This window comes from Stegostoma tigrinum, chromosome 2 (assembly GCF_030684315.1).
Source record: "Stegostoma tigrinum isolate sSteTig4 chromosome 2, sSteTig4.hap1, whole genome shotgun sequence".
Classification (NCBI taxonomy): Eukaryota; Metazoa; Chordata; class Chondrichthyes; order Orectolobiformes; family Stegostomatidae; genus Stegostoma; species Stegostoma tigrinum.
This window is the reverse complement of record NC_081355.1, coordinates 20,106,262-20,120,505: the sequence shown is the minus strand read 5'-3', so window position 1 is coordinate 20,120,505 and position 14,244 is coordinate 20,106,262. Positions and strand designations below refer to the sequence as shown.

General features: G+C 39.4%; 1 protein-coding gene across 2 annotated transcripts in view; it reads left to right on the top strand.

Moving 5' to 3' along the window:
* The first annotated feature begins 615 nt into the window (after positions 1 to 615).
* Positions 616 to 14,244, top strand: part of LOC125448388 (uncharacterized) — a 62,549-nt gene continuing 48,920 nt past the window's right edge. Inside the window, exons 1-4 of one of the 2 annotated variants that reach the window (XM_048523691.2) lie at positions 616 to 2,145; positions 4,249 to 4,438; positions 8,726 to 9,008; positions 13,451 to 13,654. In XM_048523691.2, coding sequence (XP_048379648.2) covers positions 731 to 2,145; positions 4,249 to 4,438; positions 8,726 to 9,008; positions 13,451 to 13,654 — 2,092 coding nt within the window. In that variant the 5' untranslated portion in view covers positions 616 to 730. The remainder of the gene's footprint in view (positions 2,146 to 4,248; positions 4,439 to 8,725; positions 9,009 to 13,450; positions 13,655 to 14,244) is intronic. The other variant, XM_048523688.2, reaches the window with a different exon arrangement.

Below are 14,244 nucleotides of genomic sequence, written 5' to 3'. Positions count from 1 at the left end.
TTTTGAAGAAGAGCAGGAAAGCTTTCCCTTGATATCCTAGGCAATATTTATCTCTCAGCTAATATCACAGAAACAGATCATCTACTTGTTTATTTCATTGCTGTTTATAGACTTTGGGTACATTTCCTACATTACAATAGTGCCTGCATTTCAGCAGTACTTCACTGTCCATGAAGAACTTCTGTGATTTTGAATGTCACTATATAAAGGCAGTTTTACTTTTTTTAGTCACAGAAGACATTAAAAAATAAACTACTACATTAAAATTTCAATGCCCCTGGGCAACTTCCATCTGTTTAAAACCCACGTAATTCTCAGCTGAGTTAAATATTGTTAGCTCTGTTGGTAATAGAATATCTATAATTAAAACAATAATATTCATACATCTTAATAAAAAAATTATAATGGATTCCACCACGATGTTCCCTCTAACAGTCGTTACTTATCCTCTGCTGTATCTTTTATCAAGTATTAAGGAAAACCTAATAAACATATTTGCAAAATATAAGTCTTAGACTTTGTGTTGTGCAATTTGACAGTAAACTCATTCAACAAATAAGCATGTCTAATTTGAAAAGTAATCATATTAGTCTGTGTTTTGCAATGTCACTTGAGTTAGAGCATGCTCAAAAGATTAATGCTTTTGCTGATAAGGGAAGGCAGTATTCAGTAGGTGTACTTAATTGATGACAAAGTACACTGACAGGCTAAAACTGCTGGTTTTAACATCATGGGTTGTGGAGTTTTAATTCTTTTTTGCGGTCTTTGTGTCTCTATAGTGCTTACTGACCTCATTAGACAGACTGACCTGGGCTTGGTTCAAGGGACATTAGAACAATGGGACAACAGAAGCGTGGAATGCTATCTTGGGATCCCTTACGCTGCACCTCCAGTGAATCTCCTCCGATTCCAGCCTCCCCAGCCACATCTTGGATGGAATAACACGCTGAATGCAACTGAATTTGGACCCATGTGCCCTCAGGAACTTGATCAAGTAGCTGGTAATGAAGACTGCCTCAAGTTAAATATCTATGTGCCCTGTAAAAAGGTTAATTCGAGCAAGCTGTTGACAGTGATGGTGTGGCTTCATGGAGGAGCCTTTGTCTTTGGCTCTGGAAATTACAAGGCTCATGTGCTGGCTGACTTTGGCCAAGTTATTGTGGTTACAATCAATTATCGTTTAGGGGTGTTTGGGTTTCTTTCCACAGGAGACCATGCAGCAATTGGCAATAGTGGGCTGCTTGACCAACACTTTGCTATATTATGGATAAAGACCAATATCAGAAATTTTGGTGGTAACCCAGAGGCTATTGCCATATTTGGACAGTCTGCAGGAGGAAGTAGTGTGGGATTACAATGCCTGTCACCTCTCAACACAGGGGTCTTCAAACGTGCGATTTTACAGAGTGGGGTTGCTATTGCACCTTGGGCAGTAAGGTTGGATGACCCTTCCATGTGGGCAAAGAAACTTGCCTCGATATTATTTTGTCCAGTGAATGATAGTTTGAAGCTGATCAGCTGCCTGCAGGAGAAACAAACAGCAGAGCTCGTGAAAGGCGCGATAAAGTTGCGCGACTTCAATTTTTTCTTCGGTCCGACAGTGGATGGTGTATTTCTTCCTAAACCACCGCGAGAACTTTCCAGAAACGTGAGCTTAGTCAACCGATTCACCTACATGGCTGGTGTTAACAGTCATGAGGGAAGTTTTGCTTGGCCACAAATAAAGAAGATCAAAACACAAGCTGATTTTGTTAAATTCACATCAATATTTCTCCAAGTAGCAGCTGATAAAGTGACAACCATGTCTGATGCCACTTTGTGGGAATATAAAGATTGGAAAGACCTTAACGACAGTTCATTTCACCTCCAGAGGCAAGCACTGGAGGTAGTTGGTGATGCAGGTTTCGTAGCTCCACTGGTAAAGACAAGTGAATTCATGGCTAAAGCTACCCAACACGTTTACATTTATTACTTTACTAGACACCCAAACACATCTGAGTCCCCTGAGTGGATAGGAGCAAGGCATGGGGATGAACTTGTGTTTGTATTTGGAGTCCCGACAATGGGAGGACCTCTTGTAGGAAAAGAAGAGCATGATCTGAGTCAACAAATGATGTCCTACTGGACAAATTTTGCTAAAACGGGGTAAGTAGAGAATGCATTTTTTGAGCATTGTTTTAAAAGCCAATGTTAGTATGAAATAAAATCAAAAGAAAAATGACTCCTGATTTAAAATATTTCTCTTGGGGGAGGTGGTGGCCCAGTGGCATCATCACTGGACTGTTAATCCAGAGACCCAGGTTCGAATCCTGCCATGGCAGATGGTGGAATTTGAATTCAATAAATATCAGGAATTAAGAATCTAATGATGACCACGAATCCGTTGCTGATTGTCAGGAAAAATCCATCTGGTTCACTATGTCCTTTAGGGAAGGAAACTGCCATCCTTGCCTGGTCTGGCCCAGATGTGACTCCAGACCCACAGATTTAGATTTAGATTCCCTACAGTGTCAAAACAGGCTCTTCGGCCCAACAAGTCCACACCACCCCTTGGAGCATCCAACCCAGACCCATCCCCCATAACCCACACACCCCTGAACACTACAGGCAATTTAGCATGGTCAATCCCCCTAGCCTGCACATCTTTGGACTGTAAGAGGAAACTGGATCAACCGGAGAAAACCCACCGCAGACACGGGGAGCCTGAGGCTGGAATCGAGCCTGGGTCCCTGGCGCTGTGAGGCTGCAGTGCTAACCACTGAGCCACCGTGCCGCCCCAAATGTGGTTGACTCTTAACTGCCCTCTATGCAAGTGGGTTGCACAGTAAATGCTGCCTGGCCAGTGACACCCTCATCCTATGAATGAATAAACAAAGAAAATATTTCTCTTACTTCTTGACTTTCTATATCTGATGTCTGCATCAGGTCCAATTTGAGAATGCTCCATGAGTTTGCTTGATTTAAAGCTTCTTTTTTTGGATCTGAGGCATGTTATTTCATTGAAGCTTAAAATGTCAAATTTAAAATTATTGAAGCAATAATTTGTAATAATTGCAATTAAATAAATTGCAATAAGCAGTAATATTTTGAAACTGTTTCCTTGTTTAAAGTTGTAATGGTTGTAAATAAAAGTAGTGGATGTTACAGATTCATGATTCCTACTCTTAGAAATGCATGCCACGACCTTTATTTGTAATATTCTACAATTTATTGGGATTGGATATTATCAGTGTGAAATTTTGATAAATTTTTTCAGGTCAGACTGTGGGTGCTATAAACACCTGAGAACTCTATATTTTGAGAAATGTGTTACCCTGTGTGTCTCCCAACTGTCTCCGATCCTAACTGGCAAGCTTCAATGACCTTCAATGGCCCTTCACTGATACTCTGGAATCCATCCATAACACCCTTACCTCCAACCCCAACAACTTCTCCACATAGCTTCTTATAATGAGCCTCTTCACCAAGGATTTTAGTCAACTCTACGAGTAATTCTTCCTCTGTTTAAATATGGAATTTTATTTGAACATCTTCTTTGAACAAGAATAGAATGATTTTCCATGTTTTTTCTATTTGTTAAGAAGTAGAGATTAGATCTTTTCCTATTCATTTATAAGTGCATAACATGACTCAAGACTTATTGTAGTATTTGAAAGTTGCTAGACTCCGCCAAACTCCTTGTCATTGACATTAGGTTTCCAGGCAGATTTCCCAATGCACCAAACATTCTGTTGTGCACATCCATCAGCTTTCTTCTGTATATTGGTTCATCATCAAGCTCATTTGGGTTCACTGCGCTACCTTTGTCCCTACTCTGGCTGCAGGTCATTCATGCCTTGATATCTCATCATGTGACGGCCCTGCTTCTATCTCTAAATTTTGCACGTCATCAGCTTCTGAACTGGTGCATGCAAATATGAACTGAGCCTGTTTTGGGAGTTCTTTTTCGGTTTTCCCTAAACCCCATCAGACCATTCCTTGCTCTTTTTATGAAGGTTCAAGATTCAAGATTCCCTGTTGAGTCTGTGTAAAGTTGTAAAGACAACAAATGCCTATTGCCATTCAGAGCAAGAAAAAGCACATATTATTTCAACTCATTGAGTGGAACTCTGTTTTTTGCCCTTTTAAGGTACATGCATAAAAATAACTACTAGATAAGATGCAACATGTAAATAGGAAATAACTACCACAATAGTATTCATATCTGCCAAGCACTGAGTAAACTAATCTGTTTATTCTCATTTATAGAAATCCCAATTTCCCCATGAAAGTCCCAGTTATTTGGCCGAAATATAACAAGAGAACATCACAGTATCTACAGCTGGACGTCAATTTGTCAAAACAGAACATAAAGAAACATCTGAAGCCTGAACAGGTTACTTTCTGGAACCAGTATATCCCTAGTTTACTGAATGTTAAAGAATGTCCAATTACAAAGGTACAGTTCTGTTAACTTCTAATTTTCTCTTTAGTGCAGTTGAAATTGTTGCAATAATTGAAGACAGTAGGATAGCTGAAATGAAGATGGATTTTTCAGACGTAATGGGATTGAGAGCAGTTCTATTATGGAATATTAAATGAATAGACCTGAATGTAGTAGGAAGACTAATAGAATGGGAATGTCGTATAATGAATCAGGATTTCAGACATTAAAGCAGTTGGTCACTAGCTCAACCCTGTACAAAATTTCCATTGGTATAGGACAATGATTTTTATGGATCCCTCATGTTTTGATTGTGCCTTCTTACATTCAGGAACAATTAAACAACCTGGGTTCATGAATAGCCCATTAATGCTTGAAAGTTTTTCAATGAAGAAGACTCTGGCTCATCATCATCATCATCATCAAATTCGTGTCTACATTTCTCGCCAATGAAATAGTTTTTGGCACTAATACTCCCAAGGGAATGTTGGTACACGTCCATAACTCATTATCTTTTAAGCGCTATTGACAGTTTTACAATTTCACACAGAAGTTTAATGGTCAGGATAAAGCATTTAACTGTATATACTCATTGTGTATCCTGCCATCTCTTAATTATTATATCCAAGATTTCATTCACTGGATTTTTTGGATGGAATCCCTACAGTGTGAAAAAAGACCATTCAGTCAAGAACACCAACCCTCTGAAGAGCCTCCCACCCAGACCCATCCTCCTACCCTGTCACTCTAACCCTGCATTTTCCATGGCTAACACACCTAACCCACATATCCCTGAACACCATGGGTAACTTAGCAGGGCCAATCCACCTAACTTACACATTTTTCGGCTATAAAGAAATCCACACAGACACAGGGAGAATGTGCAAACTCCACATAGGCAGTTGCCCAAAGCTGAAACCAAACCTGGGTCCCTGGTGCTGTGAAGCAGCAGTGCTAAACCACTGACCCCTAAATGTAAGACAGGTGAACCAATTTCCAAGAAGTTGGCAATCACCTGTAAAGCAGTAAGAGTGCCCTCTTCTACCCAGGAATGGTAGACGCACACCATAATGCCTGTTGGAGCTATTCAGCTCCAGTGTTTGAAGGTTTCACAGACTGTTAGTTTCAGCAAAGAATCATGCCCTGCCGTGGTCTCACCTGGTTGATTCTGGCAAGTTCCAGACAGCTCAGAAAACCCATGCACCGGATGTTAGATGCAGAATGCTGGTGAAATCCTCAGATTACATAAAATGCTTAGCACGCAAAATGCAGGCTGGGCCATTTGAGGAAAAAAGCACCCACGGAGAATGTTTTGCGTGCCTTTGTGTAGGGAATAAGGTGAGCTGCATATGACTGGAGATGACTGGTAGTTTATTGGCCAACAAATTGCTGTCAATTATCATTTTGTTAAAGGTCAGTTACAGTGATAGTCGTGAAAACGATTTCGTTCTTCATCAACTCTCAACTACACAAATAAAGTGCTGTTTCTTTATGCAGCTACCTTTAAGCTCCTAGTAGGCAAGTGCTCAAACAGAATCCTAATGCATAGCCAGTTTTGCTTTGTGGATTCTAGTCCATTCATATTTGATTCAATCATCACTCCAAAGCTGTTTCTTACCCACCATTTAGGACTTTTTCCAGTTCATTAGACTTCACTTCAAATTTGTGGAAGTTGAAGATTTACAGTCAGCTTGTTGTATTGAGTTTTATTATTTGTACTTGTACTGAAATGATCTTCATCTCAATCCTCTGTAAAACAATAATTACGACTAAAGACCACAGTAAATGAAACCACAGTAAAATCCCAATCCATCAGATCCTAGGGGATTCTCCTACACACGTGTTAAGCAGAGGTTCAAGATAGAGGAAAGGGCCTCCATATGACCCAATTTGCCGACAAACATACTTTATGTTTTAAAAAGTCCCAAATGAAAACATACTGAAGCAGTACAGAGTGAAAAATTTCTTTTCAATTCTTTCACGTTACAATGGCATGACCTTCTAAATGACATTAAAAAGTATTGGGAGTTAGCTCTGCAGAGAAACTCAATAATCTTTTTCTGCTCGGTGTGCTATCTTCAGACAACTATGATATAGCCTGTAATTGCGTCAAAGCAGATTTTAATGTTTTTGTGCTGTACAATAAAATCTCAGAGCATCTGAGCAACCTTAGCGGCTCTGGCTCGGGAAACAGCTGAACAACAAAACGGGTATTCATTAGATTCTTCATGGTCACCAGCATCATTAGACTCCTCAATTGCTGACCAGACTGCATATACAATTGCCTCACCTGTCAGGCTATTGTACATTGGATGGTGTAGCCCACTATAGCATAGGTTTCCATGGTCATCTCCGCTGTAATTTTCATTACAGATTCCCACAGGCAAGCCCAAAAGAGACTTAGTGTTGGATCAGTGACCTCACCCTGTTTGCTTTTCTTCTTTTGATGCATTTTGTCCACTTTACTGAAAAATGCCTCAAAATTGCTGGATTCTTCCAATTGTTCCTGCTAGTGTCATACCGTGTGAGCAGTGTCTAGGCATTCACGAAGCAATGTGGCCTCTTCGATTGTCCTATCTCAAGAAGCGGCAGGCTTTCCAGTGGCATCCATGGTTAGTATGCACTAAAGCAGTGACATATTTGTTGTTCGGTTTTCCACCATTGCCCATGTCACCTTTAAACATCATCCGGCAAAAGACAGTAAAGCAATCCCATTTTATCCACTGTCCATTGATGCATACTCATTCAGGATATGGGCAAGGTAAAACAAGGAACTGTGGATGCTTGAGATCTGAAACAAACGTAAACAGAAATTGCTGGAGAAAACCAGCAGATCTGGCAGCAACTGTGGAGATAAAATGGAGTTAAAATTTCGAGTTCAGTGACGTCAGGCAAAGGGTCGCTGGATTCAATACATTAACTCTGTTTATCTCTGTACAGATATTGCAAGGCTTGCTCAGTTTCTCCAGAACTTTACATTTTTGTGATGGACTACCTTATTGTTTAAGAATTGGTTTCAGAAGACGGTGACTTTTTTAAAGTGATAAGTGGAAATGCTGTGTCTAGGATAAAATATTGAGAGATGTTCCTTGGGAACCATATTTGGGACCATGTTGAAGCAGAATTATTCATATGGGGCATTAATTTAGAATAAATTTGGAATAGAAAATTAATGCTGGATAACCAAATATGCACTCTGAATGCAGGTGACTATAGAGCACTTACTCATTTTTAATTGTTTTATTTTCATTCTCATATCAATTTCGTATTGTGAGCTGTAAGTGACTGGTGTGTATTGGGACTGATTGAGTTGAAAGGAAAGAAACGGCTCAAACAAGCTTTGTTTGATTATGAGACCAAACCTGGACACTAATTGTAAACTGAGCCTTGATCAAAAGGGTTGTAACAGACATAATGAACCCTGGAAAGGGCATTGTGTATGAACAGATACCAGGAGTTGGCTATTAACAAGGTGAGTACCTGTGAGTTAGTTCCCGAACTCTGGAGGAGACCCAATGATCAAACAGATGGCAGATTTTGGTTGGTGATTGAGGTCTTGGCTGGGCTGGTGGGGGGGCATGGGTAAGGTTGATCAATGTATCAGGATGGAACCAGAATTCAAATTTTTGCATTATGGTTTCTGAGAGATGGTTCTGGGCTGCTGCTGAGACACGATAATGATTAGAAGGCTCCCTGCTCAATCTGATACAGCAACATCCAGAAGTCCAAAGAGCAGAAAGAGGTGTTAGAAACACTGCTGCCTTTGCCTGGGTGAATCGAAGGGTAACCCTCATCAAAGTTTCAGAAAAGCAACCAAGGAATACACATTTATGCCTGTGAAACAATGCATTGTGAAATACATTTAGGTAATCTGGCCAGGTTTGGAATTTTCTTTTATTTATCCGTAAACTGTGTTTGTTTGCTTGTCTGTGTTTTGTGTGAATGAGGCTGAATACAAATGCCTCAGGTTTAAAGCACAGATGTTAATCAGCTTACCGTGTTTAATGTTGTCCTTGCTAAAGTTACCCTGTAATTAGTAAATTGTGAAGTATTTTGTTTAAGGCATAAAGCTGGGCTATGGAAATTAATTATTCGTGCAGTCTGGAATTTGTTATTCAAACGTCTGGCTAGGAACCGTTGGAGTGACCATTTGGCGGTCTTCGATTGTTTAATATTCATGTGTTGCAAATACATAGATAAAAAGGCAGATCTGGTTCCACTTTTTGGCTCCATGTTGTAACAATAAACACAATAGGCATTTCTCGTTCCAGTATTTCACACACTCTATTTTTGCTATGCCAGCCCCTCTTAGATCCACTTGTTCAGACCCAGAATGGTCTCCTGCGTGGCATCAGAGTTCAGCAAAATAATAGAATAACAGACATTTTCCAAGGAATTCCTTATGCACAGCCACCTATTGGGGAACTTCGTTTCCAAAAGCCAAGACCATTAAAGCCATGGAAAGGTATTAAGCATGCAAGAAAATATGGAAATATTTGCATGCAGGACCGGGTGTTTGTGAAGGATGTCCATGGCGATGAGGATTGCCTCTTCCTGAACATATGGATACCTAATGGTGTTCAAGGTAGTGTATGGAAATTTCACAATGTTTCTGTTACATTTCAAGAGTAAAAGGAATGTATTCGAGGTGAGGTTAAGTAATTTTATTTGAGAATTATTTAATTTCTTATGTACTTACTCCAGAGTTTGAATATTTTGACGTGTCTTAATTTTAATCATGGGGAACTAGAATCCTAATAGTTGGACTTATACAAATCAATGAACAAAATGCTCTCATAAACAGGATCATGCCAAGTCTTTGGATTAGTCTGATAACATTTGTGTTGGGTGCTTTTTAATAATTCATAGTGTTTCCACTGTGTCGAACAATCATTTTTCATTTAAACGCCTCGCATATTTGGATCAACTAGAATATATGAGATGTTTGAGCTTTTTGCCCTACAAATAAATAGCACTCATTGGCAACCTCATTTAAAAAAAAGAAAATTGTCACTCACCTCATAGTGCATGAAAATTTAAGGTGGTCGCTAAGAACTTAGCACAGCACGCAGAAATATTAGAATTTTATAAGGATTCTTACGGGACATTGCACTGCTCCCAAGCACTTGCATTTGATGCAAGAGGTATTTCCTGGTTCTCCAAATTTCTGTCATTAGAGTACCTGCCAGTAACAGTGGCTGCAATAACATTTTGCAATCTGTAGGCATGTCAAGTGAGCTCTCTAGTGGGATGTCAAGTGATCAAATGTTGCATGATTGAGCATCATCAAATGTCAAGATTATGGTCAACCAGTGTTAGTAACACTAGCTTCACCAGATTGATAGCAATGTCACTTTTTTCCAATGAAAATGAGTTGCGCTTTGAGTGATGAAACTGGTTGCATCAGAATTGTATTCAGTAGTTATGTTAAACTCCTACTTTGAAAGTGTGGGTTGTTAATCAAAAAAGCATAGATTCAAATTTTATCGTGGCAAAGTAAGGAAAATTCAGTTCAAATATTTGGAAACAAAAGTCAGTGCAAATAAAAGAGATCGTGGGACTGCTGGCTTTAACAAAAACAGAACTGGTTCCTTTGATAAACCACTTTACTCTTCATTACTGAGTATAGATATTGTGTGATGCCGGTCCAATGCCAATTTGTGTAATTAACTTATCTCCAATGTGGTTTCTATCTCGAGTGGCCATGCAAACTATTAACACTATCATCGTCTCAAGACAATGAAAATGGACAATACATGGCTTGCTTAAAGTGACACCACATTTTAGTGAATATTTATTGAAGGAAACTAAGCTGTCCTTCACGCTAGGAGATATAGCCGGAGTAACCAGGAGACACAACATTCATCAAGATTGTGATTAAACAATGATACCTGGTCCGTAATGATAGCTACATTCAAGTAGCCCTCATAGCTGAGATTACCAGCAGCGTTCCAGCCCTTGCAAAATTCATGAGAATACTGGCTTGTTGTGTGCACTTTTTAGGAGCCACAACACATCTGTACCCACAAGATGTTCCATTAGTTATATCACAGCTATACTCCTCTCTACTTACAGGAATCAGAGTTTAGTATCATGTCAGGCCTTGATGTGGTTGCAGAGAAATTATAAAGAACAGTAGGGTGAGCTACTGCAATTATGTGGAAAGATTTCCAAGTTGTGATTGATCTCTTTGGGATAGGGAAGGCTAAAGGGAATTTTAAAAGAAGTTTTCAAAATTCTGAGAGGTTTTGATTAAATGAGGAAAAGCTGTTTCCAGTGGCAGCTGCATCAATAGCCAGAAGACACAGACTTAAGATAATTGGCAGATGAACCAGGGGTATGAAGGAAACATTTTTTATACAGTGACTTGTTTTGATTTTGTATGCATTACTTGAAACGCTGGTTGAAGCAGATTAAAAAGTAACTTTAAAAAGCAAATTGTATAAATATTTGAAGAGAAAAAAAGTGAAGAGTTATGAGGAAAAAGCATGGAGGTGGGACTAATTGGTTAGCAAATTCTTTCAAAGATCCAGCACAGACAAAATAGACCAAGTAGACTTCTGTAATTTATGAATCTATGATGTTAATTCCTTGTAGTCTGCTCAAAATTTACTTGGAAGCAGGAAGGTCAACATAATGAATCCAAAAGCCATTTCTGGCACCTCCTGATATTTTCTGCCTGTTTTATCTTCCTGCCTGTTTTATCTTCCTGCCTGTTTTGATTTGATGTATTTATTTCAGAATTAAGCAGGCACTGTCCCCCAGCTAGTAAGTATCTTCCTGATCATTCTCTCAAATGCACCATACGAAAGCCTTAAGGAAATGGAACCAGAGTAAAATGTGCTGAAAACAGTGGAAATATGAGCCTTCCGAATAGCTCAGTAACTCAAATCCTTTTCTGCCAAGTGGAAACACATTTGTTATGTGGTAACTTGAGATCTTTGTGTAGTTCTTTCATTGCTCTGCTTATATTTTTCCAGTCTGTACAAGCTCTTACCTTTTCAACTTTGTATCCCAGAGGGTATAGCATTGAGATGAAAGGGACAGTCTTTTATTCAAAAGTGTTTGGAAACTGTGGTTCATATATGTGCCAAATACTTGAGTTTGATGAGCTAATATAAAAACACGTCATTAAATCAGAGAAACAACACATTGAGAGTATAATAAAAATGATCGGCATTATTTTGCAGACCTCTTTTTTCATTATAAAGATGGTCCTCTTTTAAAGTGTTCCTATTTTTCTTCATCTAAAAACAAATTGAGATAAGTATAATTTATGAACTATTTTGAATTGGAAACATATATAAAGTGTAGCAAACTATCCTTACAATAGAGTCAATGATTTAATTAGAATGTGCCGAACATTGGCATGTAGAGATTACTTTACACTGAGAAGTTGAAGGAGTTGGGTTTGTTTTCTTTGGGATTGAGACTTTGAGGTGATCTCATTGAAGAAATTTGACAAAATTGATTCAGGCAAAATGTCCACAAAACTTAAAGGTCCCAAACCTTGGGAGTTAAAATTTCGGAAATTGGGAAGGAAATCAGAGATATGTTTTCTAACTGAAAGAAAACAGAAATGATTTAAAGAAAAACTCACCAAGAAAGATGAAAGAGAGTAAATTTATGGGCAGCATTATGAGAATAAAAAATGATAAACATGAAAAAAGGCTCCTTCTCATTTGTCCCCGATCAAAGTTGCAACATTTAAAGAGAATATTGGAGGTTGACCCTGAGCACAGGTTCACATTAGGCATCATGGCAGTACAAGAAGACCAAGGTACATGCAACACATTCAGAATGATCACAGGGAGTTCTTCTTTGGAGTTGGAGTAACCGTCCAAGGTAGAAATTACAGTAAATATCTGGTGGAATTAAGCAAGACATGCTACAATGTAGGGAACTCCAACACTGGGAATTTCCCTCTGGGACTCACCCATCAGTGATCATAATTTTGGCAGAAATCCCAGATAGATATGTCAGCAAGGTTTTAACCAATCCGTTGAAATTACATCAGACGATCAGAAAATTCCCAGCATCAATTCTGGGAGGATTTCAATGGAAGGATGAGTGAGATGAGCAATCTGACCTCTCTCACCTGGATTCTATAATTTTGGCTATGAAATCCTGCAGGGAAAAGCCACTACACCATCTTTGCCTTTCCATAAGTTGAATGGGAGATGATGAGGCTCCTCTGTGGAATTGTGAGATGGAAGTGATAAGAAGAGTATAGAATCCCTACAGTGATGGAAACAGGCCCTTCAGCCCAAAAAGTCCACACTGACCCACAGAGCATCCCAACCAGACCCATCCACCTAACCTTCAAATCACTAACCTTCTTGTTAGCAGCTGAACATGCTAACCTATTGCACCATAGAGACAAGAGTGTAGTGACACCTTCTTCATCCATCCATCTCATTCCTCTTGTAGGGCATTGTAATCAGGTGGGCAACCTCTTCCATCAGTGCAATGGGAAGTTTTAAGTCAACCTGAAAGGACAGCCCAGGCTTAGTGTACTGCCTTGCCAGAATAAAAGCACCTGCAATAGTATTGCGCTGAAAGGTTCAGCTGAGATTACAGGCATAAATCCACAACTTTCTGATGTAACGGTGAGAATGCTACCACAATGAGTCACGACAGACACCTAAAGATTACTAAACCACCAGGAAAAAGGCACATGTTATAATTACAGAAGTAAGATGTAAATGGTTTGTCAGCTGTCTGGTAGTTACATAGGTTTAAGGTGAGAGGGGCAAGATTTAAAAGGGGCTTGAACGGTGACATTTTCCCACAGAGGGTGGTGCTTATATGGAATGAGCTGCCAGAGGAAGTGGTGGAGGCTGGTACAATTACAACATTTAAAAGGTATCTGGATGGGAAGGGTTTAGAGGGATATAGACTAGATGCTGTCAAATGGGGCTAGAATAATTTAGATTAGCTGGTTGGCAGGAATGAAATGGACTGAAGTGTCTGTATCTGCACTGTACATCTCTACGACTATGTGTCTATGTTGCTGCCTATTTACAGAAGCATTGAGGAAGAAACTAGCAGTCATGATTTGGATTCATGGAGGAGCCTTTACTGTTGGAGCAAGTCAAGGCATTGGTTACCTGAACGATACCTCGTATGATGGCAATGAGCTGGCCCACCATGGGAATGTCATCGTTGTGAGTGTCAACTATCGCCTGGCTGCACTCGGCTTCCTCAGTACTGGGGATAGCAATGGAAGAGGTGATCCCATTTTTCTAGAGTACACCACAAAGATGCATCACACTCAATAATCCCACAGTGAACACAGACAAATTGTGTATAAATACTTTATGACAAAGCATACAGTCAAAAACAATGATATGAATTTATGTAATGCATTTCACATTGTGAAACATCTTGCAGGAGTATTATCAAAGAGAATTTGACAATGAACCACATAAGGAGTGTTGATGATGAGTACTCCAAAGCTTATTCAACAGGATTGGTTTTAATAAGCAACTGAAGTGAAGATAAGGAGATAGAAAGCCTGAAGAAGGATAGAGTTCTAGGACTGAGGGAGCTGAAGGCATGGATGTTAACCCTGAGATGAATGTAAACCAAGGATGAGAAAGAGCTAAGAATTAGGGGAATGTAGGGACGTCAAAGGTTGTCAAATTCCAGAAGGTGACAGAGTCAAGTCTGAGTGAAACTATAGAAGAATCTAAAAACACAGATAAGAATTCCAAAACTGAGGCATAACAAGACAGGGAGCCACTGTTGGTTGGTAAATACAGAAATTGATGCACAGTGTGAAAGGAGCTTAGAATTGGTCAGGACATCTGCAACTGAGA